This window comes from Equus przewalskii, chromosome 10 (genome assembly GCF_037783145.1).
Source record: "Equus przewalskii isolate Varuska chromosome 10, EquPr2, whole genome shotgun sequence".
In the NCBI taxonomy this organism is placed as follows: domain Eukaryota; kingdom Metazoa; phylum Chordata; class Mammalia; order Perissodactyla; family Equidae; genus Equus; species Equus przewalskii.
Genome location: NC_091840.1, coordinates 49518037 through 49531626, shown reverse-complemented (window position 1 = coordinate 49531626; position 13590 = coordinate 49518037). Strand labels below are relative to the sequence as shown.

General features: G+C 54.5%; 1 protein-coding gene across 50 annotated transcripts in view; it reads left to right on the top strand.

Annotated features, from left to right (window-relative positions):
- MINK1 (misshapen like kinase 1) overlaps positions 1 to 13590 on the top strand; it is a 50814-nt gene that overhangs the window by 27434 nt on the left and 9790 nt on the right. For all 50 annotated transcript variants that reach the window (XM_070563150.1, XM_070563170.1, XM_070563169.1 and 47 more), the window contains exons 2-12: positions 5411 to 5476; positions 7207 to 7263; positions 7352 to 7477; positions 9412 to 9522; positions 9938 to 10028; positions 10470 to 10600; positions 10918 to 10972; positions 11116 to 11194; positions 11451 to 11626; positions 12116 to 12185; positions 12547 to 12763. In XM_070563150.1, coding sequence (XP_070419251.1) covers positions 5411 to 5476; positions 7207 to 7263; positions 7352 to 7477; positions 9412 to 9522; positions 9938 to 10028; positions 10470 to 10600; positions 10918 to 10972; positions 11116 to 11194; positions 11451 to 11626; positions 12116 to 12185; positions 12547 to 12763 — 1179 coding nt within the window. The remainder of the gene's footprint in view (positions 1 to 5410; positions 5477 to 7206; positions 7264 to 7351; positions 7478 to 9411; positions 9523 to 9937; positions 10029 to 10469; positions 10601 to 10917; positions 10973 to 11115; positions 11195 to 11450; positions 11627 to 12115; positions 12186 to 12546; positions 12764 to 13590) is intronic.

Genomic DNA, 13590 nt, shown 5'->3' with positions numbered 1-13590 from the left:
ATTCAGTTAGTTTTTGTATAAGCTTTTGTTCAAGCTTGCTGAACGTGCTGATTAGTCCTAATAGTTTTTTTAGATTTCTTAGGATTTTCTACATGCAAGATCATGTCATCTGCACATATAGGGTTTTTTTTTTTTTTTTTTTTTTTGCAGGAAGATTAGCCCTGAGCTGACATCTGCCCCCAATCCTCCTCTTTTTTGCTGAGGAAAGCTGGCCCTGAGCTAACATGCGTGCCCATCTTCCTCTACTTTATACATGGGACGCCTACCACAGCATGGTGTGCCAAGCGGTGCCATGTCCACACCCAGGATCCGAACCGGTGAACCCTGGGCTGCCAAAGCGGAACGTGCACACTTAACCGTTGTGCCACCGGGCCGGCCCCTGCACATGGAGATAGTTTTACTCCTTTCTTTCCAATTCAGATGCTTTTTATTGCTCTTACTTGCCTAATTTCCCTGGCTAGAACTTCCAGTACAACACTGAGTAGAAGTGGCAAGAGTGGATAATCTTGTCTTGTTCTTAGATTACTTAAAAAATTATATCCACTTGGTCCTATTCGTGAGAAACTTAAACTCATGGTGGAGGTGAAATTGAGATTGAAATTCATGGGTAGGATAGCTTGTGGTGGGCTGGAGGAGCTAGAGAAGACTTCCTGGGAAAAAAACTTGAGATTTGGCTTGGCTGAAAGGAGAGAGGTCATTTTTAGGCACAGTTGGCCACATGAACATGGAAAAAAATGGGCCTGAGTTGAGTGAGTGAAGACAGGTGCTGTAGAGCTGCTGCAGGAGAGAGCAGGAATTAATCACCCAGATGCTGCTCACCCACCGCTTGTGCAGGCTGCCTGACCTCCCTCAGATCCCTGCCACTCCTAGATCATCCCACCCCTTCTGTTCACCTGTTAGTAACTGCCTAACTGTTAGTAACTGCAGCGTTTTTCACAGTGGGTCCACTGACCCTCTGCGTTAGAATCAGCAAGGCATCTGTTAAACATCTAGAGGCCTGCTCCTCCGCAGACCTGTGGTGCTGCATGAGGGTCTCTGGAGGCGGATCCTAGGAGTCTGCCTCCCAAGTGATTCTCATGTACCCTGACGTCTGAGAACCACCACCCTAAAGCCCCCTGTCTCGTGGCTGTTCCTGAGCTTCTCCACCTCGTTCGGGCCCCCCACCTCCCTCCTACCTAGCAGATGGTCTTCCCTCCTACGCAGTCCTTAAAGTCAAGGTCATTGGGTGTTCATGGAACTCCCTCATCTTTCTTCCTCTTTACCTCAGAAGACCAGTGTCTCTTCACTTCTCCTCTCTTGTCCTCCTCTCTCCCTCCTCTCATTAGTTACCCAGCTGCTGAGAGCAAAGAGTTTGAGTGCCAAGAAACAGCAAGGGAAGGCCTGCAGTGACAGCATCGGACAGAGCTGTGCCCGCGTGCAGAGGGCAAGCCAGGGCCGCCTGGGGCTTCCCAGGAGTGCAGCCCCTCCCTCTGGAGGCGCCTCTTCTAGTCACCATTGAGGAGCGTGATCAAGCACACAGACAAGTGCGTAGTCGAAGGGCCCACATTTGAAGCCAGATCAATGCACGAATCATATTAGAACTGTGACACACATTTCTGGGCATTCGGAATCCTTGGGTATGTGTATGAGAGAGAGTAGGCACTGCCGTATTTTATCACAACTGTAACCCGGTGGGAGATGCAGCTGCATACTCTGGCAATGCACACTTCCATATATATACACACATAGCATAAAAGGTTAACTTGTCAAACATCATCAGTCTCACTTTTTAGCTTTTTCCCTTCCACAAGCATGACAGATCTTCCCTATCTTGAAAACCCCTTTGTCTGACCCTGCTGCCTCCTTTAGCCATCATCTGATTTCCCCTTCCTCTCAAGTTCAAGCTCTCTAGAGAGAGTGCTGTACCCATTGCCTTCACTTCCTCATTGCTCCCCTTTCCTCCAGCCCTTCTGTCTGCCTTCTGCTCACTCAACTGCAGTTCCCACAGAGGTTCCCAGGGCTTCTTGGGTGCTGAAGCCAGTGGTATTGTCCTCAGTCCTCTCTGACCATTTCCTCCGCTGGGGTCTGTTCTTCTCCTCCTCTCCCGTGTGTAGCGCTTGGCCATTCCTCCAACGCTGGCCCTGGCTCTTTCCTCCTTTGCCCGTACATTCTCCCTGGACTTCTTGTCTCCTCTCTCCCACTCTCCCACTCGTGAGCGTCCTCTACATCTTTCTCTGCAGGCCCTTGTTTCTAACTGCCTGATAGACGTTTACCCCTCCGTGTCCCCTAACGTCTCAAACTCAAGATCCAAACCCAGACTGCTGTCCCTCAGCATGGCATGGCCTTCCTCACTCTTAAATTCCTGTCACCAATTGAAAACTTAATCAGCCTCCAAAGCCCAGCTCAGACACCGTCTCCTCCAGGAAGCCTGCCTGAGATTCCAAGCCAGAATTTGATTCTGTCCCTGAAACCACGAAACAGACTTTTTACCCAGTGCAACACCTTCTTAGTTTGTGTGAGGAAGATGAGGCCCCAAACAGTTAAATACTTGCCCAGGGGCACACAGCTGATGCTAAAGTTCTCTCTAGAAGGTCACTCTCCAGTGCTCTGAATGCTGTACCGAGCAGTTCCTAATGCCTCTAGTGCTGTCAGTTGCTCTGACGGCATGTGATCAAACACTGCTACATATCGCTGTTGGGGGACTTGGCCTGTCTATAAAATTATAAGGTCCTTGAGGGGCCGTCCATGTTCCTCATGTACCATTGACTTCCTCATTGTACCTAACTGAGTGCTCAGTAAATATTGAACAGATGGACGAAATAAGAGAAAGGTGCCTTATAGATTTTCCCTGATTAGGGCCTAGCCCGGTGCCGGATAGATGTAGCTCCTCAGAAAATATTTAGTGGTTGGTTAATGATGGGACAACTTTAAATATCAAGCTGAGGTGTTTGGACTCTTCTGGAAGCAGTGGGGAGCCGTGTGGGTTCTGGGCAGAAGAGTAAAATTAGGAAGGCGCCGTGTTAGGAGGGTTAATCCGGCAGCGGGAAGAGTGGTGAGGGAGGAGCGAAGGGAGTGGTCCGGGGTGGCAGCTTCAGGAATTGAGCGGCAGAGACAAACGGACACTTTGAAGGGAGAAAGGCTGGGTGACTGATGCGGCGAGGGAAGGAGGGGAAGTAGAGAATGGTGCGGAGGCAGGATTTGGTGTGGAAAATGGTGCTGCCCTTGAGTGAAGAGGGCCGGCTCTGTGGAGCGCGTTCTCTGGAGGGTGTTAGGTACCACGGCTGCCAGGCCACACGCGTGCTCTCAGCTTAATCTTCAGAATAACTCTTTGAAGGCGTGGTTGTCCTGACCTGTGAGTCAGAAAATGGGCTTGAAACCATTAAATCAATATCTGAACCCAGCCCAGCGTGTCTGACCTCAGAGATTGTTCTTTCATCAGTCAGTGCCTCCCAAATGTATAGGAACAAGACAAATTTGGAGCCAGGATTGCAAAATGAATCCATTTGTGCTGATTTGAGGAGATGATGGTATAGCGTGGATGACTCTACCAGGCCCATCATATTTTACCCTCTTAGATTAGGAGCATCCAGAAAATCATGATCCTGAGTCCTTTTTCCTGTCTCCATCCATCTCAGAAGAACTAAGTTAGATGTAAGAAGGGACTTCCCAAGAGTCCGAGTTCAGAGGCCCCGAAATGGATGGGCCCTTCTTTTGGGGAGAGCGTGAGGGAACTGTGTTCCCTTCCTCTTCAGTCCTCTTGAGACAGGGTTCCCTGCAGCTCTCAGATTCAGGCAAACCTCTCCTGAGCCCCCACTCAGGGGCAGTTTCTCCCTTTCCTGGGGCTGCTGTGTTTTTAGACCTTCAACTGGAGCTAAATAATTGAACACAGAACCATGAAATTCTTGGTCTGGTCAGCCTAGGCCCCTTGGCGCTCATAGAAGGAGCCCCTGTGCAGCTTCGCTCCAGTGTCCCCGGAGCAGGTTTGGGATGTCCTTTCAGGCTGCCATGTGCCGGGCCCTGGGCTAGTGCTGCCACACTAGCCAGCAAGGAGGGTCCAGTCCCTTTCCTCCAGGAACTGACAGATAAGTAAGTACACAGCCACGGTGCATGATGACACATGCTCTGACGGGGAAGCACAGGGAGCAGAGTACGTTTCCAGTCCTCCCATCCCCGCTCTGAGAAAATGGGCAAAGACAGCGCGCAGTGAGGACGGGCTGGTGTCTCCCTGTCTCCACCACGCCCAGGTTCTGTTCCATCTGCTGATGGCAGTGCATGGAGGCTCAAGGGTTCTTTTGGTTTGTTTGGTATTATTTATCTTTTAGAAATTCTATATTGGTTTTCAAAATCAAGGAGAAAGCAGTTTTAGATTATATGCTTTTAGGATTTTCAGCACGGAGACCTAAGCGTTACCTGGGGAGTTTATTTCCTAGTGACATCTTCACTTTGTGCCTCCCCTCTCAGTCCTTCAGGTGGCCGGAGGGGGCCCACACCCGGAAACACCAGCCTTTTCTGCTGGGAGTGCGGACAGCACTGGGCTCGAGGCTCGGGGCTCGAGGCTGGCTCTCAGCCTGCCGCTCCACCTCCCAACCTCTCTCTCTCTCTCTTTCTCTCTCCCGCTCTCTCTCTCTCAAAAAGAAGTCCTGCCAGGAGGGTGTGGGTGGCCTCCCAGCAGCTGTGCTGCTCAGCCAGCCTGCCTGCTCTCAGCCCAGCAGGCAGTGAACCTCTGTGGAAGCTTTGTTTGAGCCCTTTGGGCCCTCTCCTCCTGGCACCACTTGGCTCGGGAAAGTAGGAACCGAAAGGTCTCCCTTTTCACTGCCCTTCCCAGCGGCCTCTCATTGTCACCTGCTATCCCCCACCCCCCAGGTCCCTTCTACCCACAAATGCCCCAAAACTTGGCCTGGAAGCCCAGGGTCTCGGGAGGACTGGGAAGGGGGGAAAGGACAGAAGGATGACTCAAATTCCAGCCCCTACCAGCTTTCCCCATCCCTGCTTTTAAAAAATAAAATAACAACAATGATAATTAACTTTTATTGTGTACACGCTCTGTGCTAGGCACTGTCTTGAGCATTTTATGGTCATTGCCTCATTTAAAGTTGACACCAACCCCAGAGATGGGTACTCAGGATCCCCATTTTGCAGATGAGCCCACACTCTCAGTGTTTATCACTGACTTTGAAATCAGGAGCATGTCTGACAAGCCAGCTGGGCTCTGACTTCTGTTTGCTGTCACCTCTTTCTGACGTTTCCCATAGAAAACGAACTCTGAACCAATCCAGGAGAAGGGCAGCTGGCCATCAGGGGCCCCTTGAAGCCCCCTCGTAATGTACTAGTTAGTTCTTCACTCATCTCCTGACTGAATACCTCTTCCCACCCCACGAGCTGCGTAACCCTGTTCTGAAGTCCTGACACCTTATTCTTTCTCTGCCCCCAGGACCCTGCTGGAATCTTTGAACTGGTGGAGGTGGTCGGCAATGGAACCTACGGACAGGTGTACAAGGTGAGACTGGTGGTGCAGAAGCGTGGCCCTCTTCCAGGGGGCCCTCTCAGGAGGGGTGGAAGAAGTGGGCCCCAGGCCTAGAGATCTGGGGGCGGGCCGTGGGAGAGCCCAGAGGCTGGGGGCCCTTCCCGGGGAGTGGAGCGAGGACCTGGAAAGAGAGGAGAATACAAGGAAGGAAGGGAAGGAAGCAGCAGGAAGTGGGCTGTTTTTGCTGGCTCTGCCTCTGAGTTTAGAACTAGTCCTGGGTGTGGCAGGAACAGGTCTAGAGCTGGGCGGAGTGTGGAACAGCACATATGAGGGCAGTAGGAAGGGTCTGGGGACATGTGTGTCAGAGCTCACCTGGGAGCTCAGAGCAGAGCTCAACCAAAGGTGCAGGTTTGGCTCCTCCCAAGACCACAGAGACCCACAGGACTTGGAGTTGGTGGGACCTAATGGTTGACCTGCAGAGGGGAAGTGGTTTCTTGAGCTCCCGCAGCTGGCCTGCAGCAGGGCTGGAGCCAGAGCTCAGGCCTTCTGCTTTTGAGGCTGCCTCTCTCCCACAGAAGTGGCATTGCCTCAGCCACTGATTGTAGCTTTTAGCTCGGCCAGCCCAGCCTCTCACGTGGCCTGACCACTGGTCATGCTTGGGTGAGGGGAGGTGGCCACAGCAGAGAGATGTTCAAGGTGGACGCTGCCCCAGAGCTGGAGGCCCCCAGAGCAGACACCGTGCTTCTTTGTGTCCAGACACAATGCTGTCTTGTCGCGAGTCTCCTCTGCATCTCAGGGGTCTGTGGTCCTGGATCATTAGGACCACCTGCCTTTCTCTTACCCTTCTTCCCTGTAAGCTTTGGGGAACAGGCACCCCCCTCCCCCCATCTCTTGCCTAGTCGTTGCCATGGAAATAGTAGCTCTATGTTCTGCTTCTCCAGGCTTGGGGTCTTAAATGAATGCTGGGGATAAAAATAATCCATGGTTGGCAATACCCATGTCCATCTGCACAAGGGGCTGCCTTCCCCCACCCACCCTGCTCTTCCCCAGGAAGCCTTGGGCTTTCCTGTCCAAGCCTGAGGTGGCCCCTGCTAGCGATCTCAGAAGGATGAGGAGGGAGGCGTGGGGAGGATGGGGACGTACTCTCGAAGGAGAAGTTTCTTTCCATTAGCTTTGGTGATGGGGCATCAACACGTGTCAGCCCTTCTGTGTTTCCCCCAGTTCCCTAAAATCTCAGCTGTCTTTGTTCTTTCCTGTCAACAATAATAAAAAGGCTTGGGGGGGGTGGTGATTCTGGGAAAGGACTCCCGTCCAGAGGGGACGGGGCGAGAAAGCACCCAGGCAGTTTATCTTACACAGAAGAGGCCAGAGAGGCAGAACCCCTCCCTCCCCAGCCTCCTCCCCAGCTCCCTCCAGCTCCAGCTGAGGATGGAGAAGGTACCCTGCGTTGCTCACTCTGTCAAACTGTAGGAAGTCCAAGCCCTAGAGGCTGGAGGAGAACATACGTCTCTCGCTTGTCTCTCGAGTGTTGGATGGGAGGAAACCCTTGGTCTTCATCAGGTTCAGCGCCTGGAATCCAGGCTCCGTAGTTTTTCTGTAGCCCTCTGTCTACCCCTGTGACCAACCCACAAACTGAGGTGTCTAGCCACCGTCAGGGGCACTTTCTAAGACAGAAAACAGCCAAAAGGTGTGGCCTCTCCCAGAATCCAGCCCTCCCTAAGCGGAGACCCAGATCCCTCCATGCCTGGCTCTCTGTCCTGCAGGGTCGGCATGTCAAGACTGGGCAGCTGGCTGCCATCAAGGTCATGGATGTCACGGAGGTAGGGAGTGGTGAGGGGTAGAGGGAGGGTGGGAGCATTGAGGAGGGGGTGGGGAGACTCTCAGGGCTCACCTCCTCTGTTCACCCAGGATGAGGAGGAGGAGATCAAACAGGAGATCAACATGTTGAAAAAATATTCTCACCACCGCAACATTGCCACCTACTATGGGGCTTTTATCAAGAAGAGCCCCCCTGGAAACGACGACCAGCTCTGGGTGAGAAGTGCCCTCAGCCTTCCTGGCTGCGCATCCCTGCCCTTCCCTGGCTCCAGGCTGCTCTTGAGCTCCGCGTCAGTCCCCAGGCTTCTCTTGCCAGCCCTCCCCTTCAGTCTACACAGTTCTCCCGTGTCTGATCCAGAGGGACTTCCTGACTCACACGGAGCCTCCCACACATTGCAGCCTCTTGTCCTCTGAGCCTTTTGGTGGCAGGGGTCTGGGGATTGCCCCCACCTTTGCCCTGATCGGTAGTGTGCCCTTACCCTGTGTCCAGCAGGCACTTAATGAATAATGAGCAATGGAATCCCAGCAAGGGCTGAAAGAGACCACAGGGAGGCTAGGCCATCAGTTCTCCTGTCTGTGCACAGCTCCTGGGAGAGCAACAGACCAGAATATTTGTGGGCGGCCACAGGGCTCAGACCCCTCCCGACAGTGCACAAGCCCTTCTGGATGATTATTCTAACGAGGGCTTGCTGTGGCTCTTTTGGGCCTCCCCCAAATTCCCTCTTGGCAGAGCATTCCTAAGAGTCATTGCCCTCCCTGGCCTGACGCTGGTGCCAAGCTGATTCCCCGGCCTCACCCTTCCTGGTACTCAGCTCAGCCCCCAGGAGAGAGCAGCAGGGTGCATGGCCTTGGCTGTGGAGATTTGGAGCTGTCTCCCCTCCCAGCAGTCTGCCAGACAAGTACTTATTGAGCACCTCTGTCTACCCTGCACAGATAGACATGTGTCATGGTCCCTGCCTCCAAGGCACTTAGTCTTGCTGGGGACAGGTGTGTGTGTGCGCGCGCGCACACACACACACACACTCTCACACACACAAAGAAAGGGAGTAGCACATCAGGTAGGTTTACCCGTCAACTGTGGTAGGAGACCATCGAGGACTAGAGGCAGGGCACACGTGGCCAGGCGCCCCCTTCTGGACCTGTTGAACACTGTCCTCCTGTCCTCCCACTGTGCTCTGCTGTTGGAGGGGGAGGCCTATGCAGAGGACTTTTATTGCATATGCAAATGTACGTGTCCCATCCAGCTTTTTTCTGCATTGGATGCAGCTTCTGGAAAACGTACAGTGAAAACGTTTGGACAGGCATACTGATCCCAGGGGACTGATTTGCCCTGCTTCTGGGTCTCAGTGGTTCTTCCCTCGAGGTGCTGAGATGCCTGCAGGGATCTCTCCTTATCTCCCGGCCTTGGCTGCCCCTCCGTGTGCGGTTTATGCTTCAGTCTCGCACCAGTTCCTCCTGCAGCTCTCTCTAGCCCCTTGCCCTGTTTCTGTCTCTCGCAGACCTGCAGAATTGTTGATTCTTAGCCCCTTTCTTGCCTCTGGGTCAGCTATTGGCAAACTTTCTCTGTGCAGGGCCAGATAGTAACTGTTTGGGGCTTTGTGGGTCATAAAGTCTCTGTCTCAACTACTCAGTTGAGCCGTTGCACCGTGAAGACAGCTGTAGACAGTACATAAATGAATGGACGTCGACGTATCCCCCAAAGCTTTATGCAGGATACTGAAATTTGAGTTTCATATGATTCTTTTGATTTTTTCCAACCATTAAAAAATGTAGATACTATGCTTGACTCACTGCATGTGTTACTGGCCCTTGGGCTTATGGGTCCCGATGAGGATCTGACGAAAGCGTTGGACCCTTCCCCAGGGAAAAGGCACATACCTCCATTGTTTTGTCTACAGTTTCAGGGATTCTTTGGACTTCTATTTTCCTTCTCCCAGACCACCTCCTTCAGCCCCACTTGCCCTGTCTTTCCCCTTTCTTTCCAAATCTCTGGAAGTTCTGTGGCCTTTGCGAGCGGTCTCAAAGGCCCTGCTCTCCAGCTCCTACCAGTTCTGTCCCCGAGGCCTCTGGTCCTCCTCCAGGGGGCTGCTAGGGGAAGGAGGCCTTGCCTGACCAGTGCTCTTCCTTCCCGTGCCTCCCTGGGACCGTAGCTGGTGATGGAGTTCTGTGGTGCTGGCTCTGTGACGGACCTGGTAAAGAACACCAAAGGAAACGCCCTGAAGGAGGACTGCATCGCCTACATCTGCAGGGAGATTCTCCGGGTGAGTGCCCGCCCCTCCCTCCCCGCTGCCTCTGGGCCACCCCCGCTAGAGCTTCTCCCTGCACAAGGACCCTCCTCGTGCTGGGAGGGGGTGGAACTGTGCCTCTTTAAGGAGCAGATGGCCTGATGGGGTGGGGACAAGACAGAGTCCCGACCTTGGGGAACCCTCAGACCGTTGGAGGAGACAAGTGCCTCTGTTTCCAAGCTCTGCCACTTGGCTTGCAGCCCTCAGCTGTGAGGAATTCTCCCCACGACAGCTCTGCCTGTATGTGGGCTCCTGGGTGGAGAGGGGCCGCTCCTTCAGCTCAGTCCCATCTAGCCTGATGACTCGTCCTCGCCTGGGCTCAGGTCCGTGGCCTTGTTCTTTCCCACCCATTCCAACACCAAGACTAATCCCCCCAACTCTCCTGCCCCAGGGTCTGGCCCACCTCCACGCCCACAAGGTGATCCACCGAGACATCAAGGGGCAGAACGTCCTGCTGACAGAGAATGCTGAGGTCAAGCTAGGTATGCTGATTCCTTCTGAGGCGGACGGGGCACTCTCACTTCCAGGACGGAATGAGAGGCCCCTTTATTCTGCCTGTTGGCTGGGAGGCTTGCCCCTCCCCTTCCCCATCTCCTCCCCTGGGGTGCCCTGCCTCCTGCTAAAAGTCATTCAAGAAATTTTTTGCCAGCTACCTGTTATGACCGGGGGGGCTGTGCAGGTCCCTCTGGGGAGAGGGGATATTTTTGACCCCTCCTGCCTGGGATGCTCTCCCTTGGTCCTTTCACCTTGGATTTTCCCCCAAGATGCAGGAAGACTAGGTCAGCTTCTTCAGGATGTTGGTGGGGTGGAAGAGGTGCTGAGGAGTGTCTGGGTAGGACAAGGACCTCCACTGCCCTGGGGCACACACATGCTGGGCTGAGACAAGGGGAGCAGATGTGACCCCTCCCTCCATGTCTTTCCAGTGGATTTTGGGGTGAGTGCTCAGCTGGACCGCACCGTGGGCAGGCGGAACACTTTCATTGGGACCCCCTACTGGATGGCCCCGGAGGTCATCGCCTGTGATGAGAACCCCGATGCCACCTACGATTACAGGGTATGGAGCAGAAAGTAGGGAGCATGGAGGCAGCCAAGGGCAGGAAGTGAGATGGGGGTGATGGGTTGATTGAAAATCTCAGGGGCTTGGGCAGGTTGGGCAAGAAAATGAAGGTCTAATGGCGTGTTAGCAGCGAGGGTTGTGGCAAGGAAAGGACGGATGGGAGGACTGGGTGAATGGGAGGACATTGCAGAGTTGGAGGAGAGGGGCCTCAGGAAGGGGTGTGGACCAGAATGTGGTCCTAAAGAGACTGCGGATGGTGGGTAAAGAGAGTTGTTGGGAACATTCACCTGTCCCTTCTTCTCTTCCCTCTATAGAGTGACATTTGGTCCCTAGGAATCACAGCCATCGAGATGGCAGAGGGAGCCCCCCGTAAGTACGGAGTCTGGGAGAGAAGGGAGGGCCCAGAAAGTGCCTGTAGGGAGGAGGTGGATCACCAGAGATCATGGTGAGAAGGGCTCCTTGAGGCTCTCGGCACGGCAGAAGGGCCTGATGGTGTGTCTTCTGTGTGCCAGCTCTGTGTGACATGCACCCTATGCGAGCCCTCTTCCTCATCCCTCGGAACCCACCACCCAGACTCAAGTCTAAGAAATGGTAGGTCTCTGGGGGTCCAGGAAGGAAGGTCTCTGGACAAGGCCACCCTGCCTTAACCTGGGCCAGGCTTGGGTCTGTGCCACAGAAGAGGTGTTGGCAGGGGGCACTGCAGCCGGAGGGCCGGGGGGCTGTGTTGGGATGTGGAGAAGAAAGGAGGGAAGTCAAAGTGGCTTTTGGATTAATGATCCCCCCTCTTCCTCCTGCAACCCCCCTCTTCCGAGGGGTCCCTCCCAGTGTGTGGCACCATTGTTTTCAGGTCTAAGAAGTTCATCGACTTCATTGACACATGTCTCATCAAGACATACCTGAGCCGCCCACCGACAGAGCAGCTGCTGAAGTTCCCCTTCATCCGCGACCAGCCCACGGAGCGGCAGGTCCGCATCCAGCTCAAGGACCACATCGACCGATCCCGGAAGAAACGAGGCGAGAAGGGTCAGTGGGCTAGGAGGGAGGTGGCAGGTCTCCGACACTTCAGCCCCTGTTCTTCTTTACCAGCCCTGGCCCCTGCTGGCTCCCCTTCAGGTTCCCCTCCCAGGCAGGCCCAGCTCTCCCTGTCCAAGATCTCCTTTCCCAAACTTCCAGCCCCAGAGGGGTTCTTCCTCTTTACCACCTGATCCCAGCCAGCCTTCCACATGAGTCCTTTTCCATCCTTACAGAAGCTTCCTGTTGAGTACATGCATGTGTGAGTGCACGCACACACTCTGCCACATCCCACTTACTGTGGGGTCTGATCCTCATCTCTGTCCAGGCCCAAACCTGAGACCCCCCCCCATCACCCCATTGTTCCAAGGAGGGAGGAGGGGACCCAGGTGCATGGCCATCCAGACAGAAGTTATTGGTTGTCCCCATCTAAGGTTTCCCTAGCCCAGGGTGGGGTCTGGGGCACTGGGTGAAGACACAGCAGTGATCTCCCCCCTGCAGAGGAGACAGAATACGAGTACAGCGGCAGCGAAGAGGAAGATGACAGCCATGGAGAGGAAGGAGAGCCAAGGTGGGCTTGGCCGGCGGAGGTCGAGGGCCGTCACTTACTGTCTGAGGGGACAACAGTGGTCCTTGCTTGGGGACACTCAGTCTGGGGGTGGTGGGCACAGACAGGTAGAGACTCCTAAAACCGAATCCCTGAGTGCTGAGAAGAAATGGAACGAATGGATGAGCCCGAGGTGGGGCGAGGGTGATGCAGGGCTGCAGGCTGACGGCCCAAGACTGGGCAGGGGGAAGGCAGATCCCGGTCATGTGGAGTGACCTGAGGCAGACTGGTCCAGGTAAAGCACCCGCTCAGGCGGCTGCCCAGGGATGAGAGTGGGAAGCAGCAGGATTCTGACCTCAACCTCCATTGTGCTACCCTGACCCAGCTCCATCATGAACGTGCCCGGGGAGTCGACCCTGCGCAGGGAATTTCTCCGGCTCCAGCAGGAGAATAAGAGCAATTCAGAGGCTCTAAAGCAGCAGCAGCAGCAGCAGCTGCAGCAGCAGCAACAGCGAGACCCCGAGGCGCACATCAAACACCTCCTGCACCAGCGGCAGCGCCGCATCGAGGAGCAGAAGGAGGAGCGGCGGCGCGTCGAGGAGGTGGGGCTGTCCTTCCCCTGTCCCCGGCCCCCTTCCTGGGTGGCCAGGTCCCTCTTCCTGGTGTGCCTTGGTCTGGAAGCTCCCTGGTTCCTCAGGGCAGTGGGGAGAACAGGAGCAAGCAAGGGCTTCCCCAGCCCTTTCCTTCAGACTGTGTGGAAAGGCTCTGCCGTCCTCTGTTAGAGGCCAGGCCCCGGGCGCCTTGGCCCCGCCCAGCCCTGTGTGGATGGTTGTGCCTTCGGCGTCCCTTCAGAGCAGAGCCAATTCTGTAAAGCCATTCTGGTTCCCCACGGACAAGACTGGCTCTAAACCTCCACCCTGGGTTTGTCGAGCTCCATGTACCTTAAATCTCAGGAGCTGGGGTCTGTATACAAACACCTCAGTCCCCTGGGCATTGACTCTCCACAGCTGTCTGGGCCAAACATGGAGACATCTGCCTTTTACTTTTGGTTGTTTGGGCTCAGGTTTGCTGAAAAGTACAGTCTTGTCAATCAGACTAGTTGTAGGTGGGTGGGAGAAATTCATTTTGATTAATAGAGAATCTTATTTTTTGTTTGGTTTTTTTGAGGAAGATTAGCCCTGAGCTAACTACTGCCAATCCTCCTCTTTTTGCTGAGCAAGACTGGCCCTGAGCTAACATCTGTGCCCATCTTCCTCTACTTTATATGTGGGACGCCTACCACAGCATGGCTTGCCAAGCGGCGCCATGTCTGCACCCGGGATCCGAACTAGCAAACCCCAGGCTGCCAAGAAGCAGAACATGCGCACTTAACCGCTGCGCCACTGGGCCGGCCCCGAGAATCTTATTTTTAAATAGCTGCAGTTTGCTT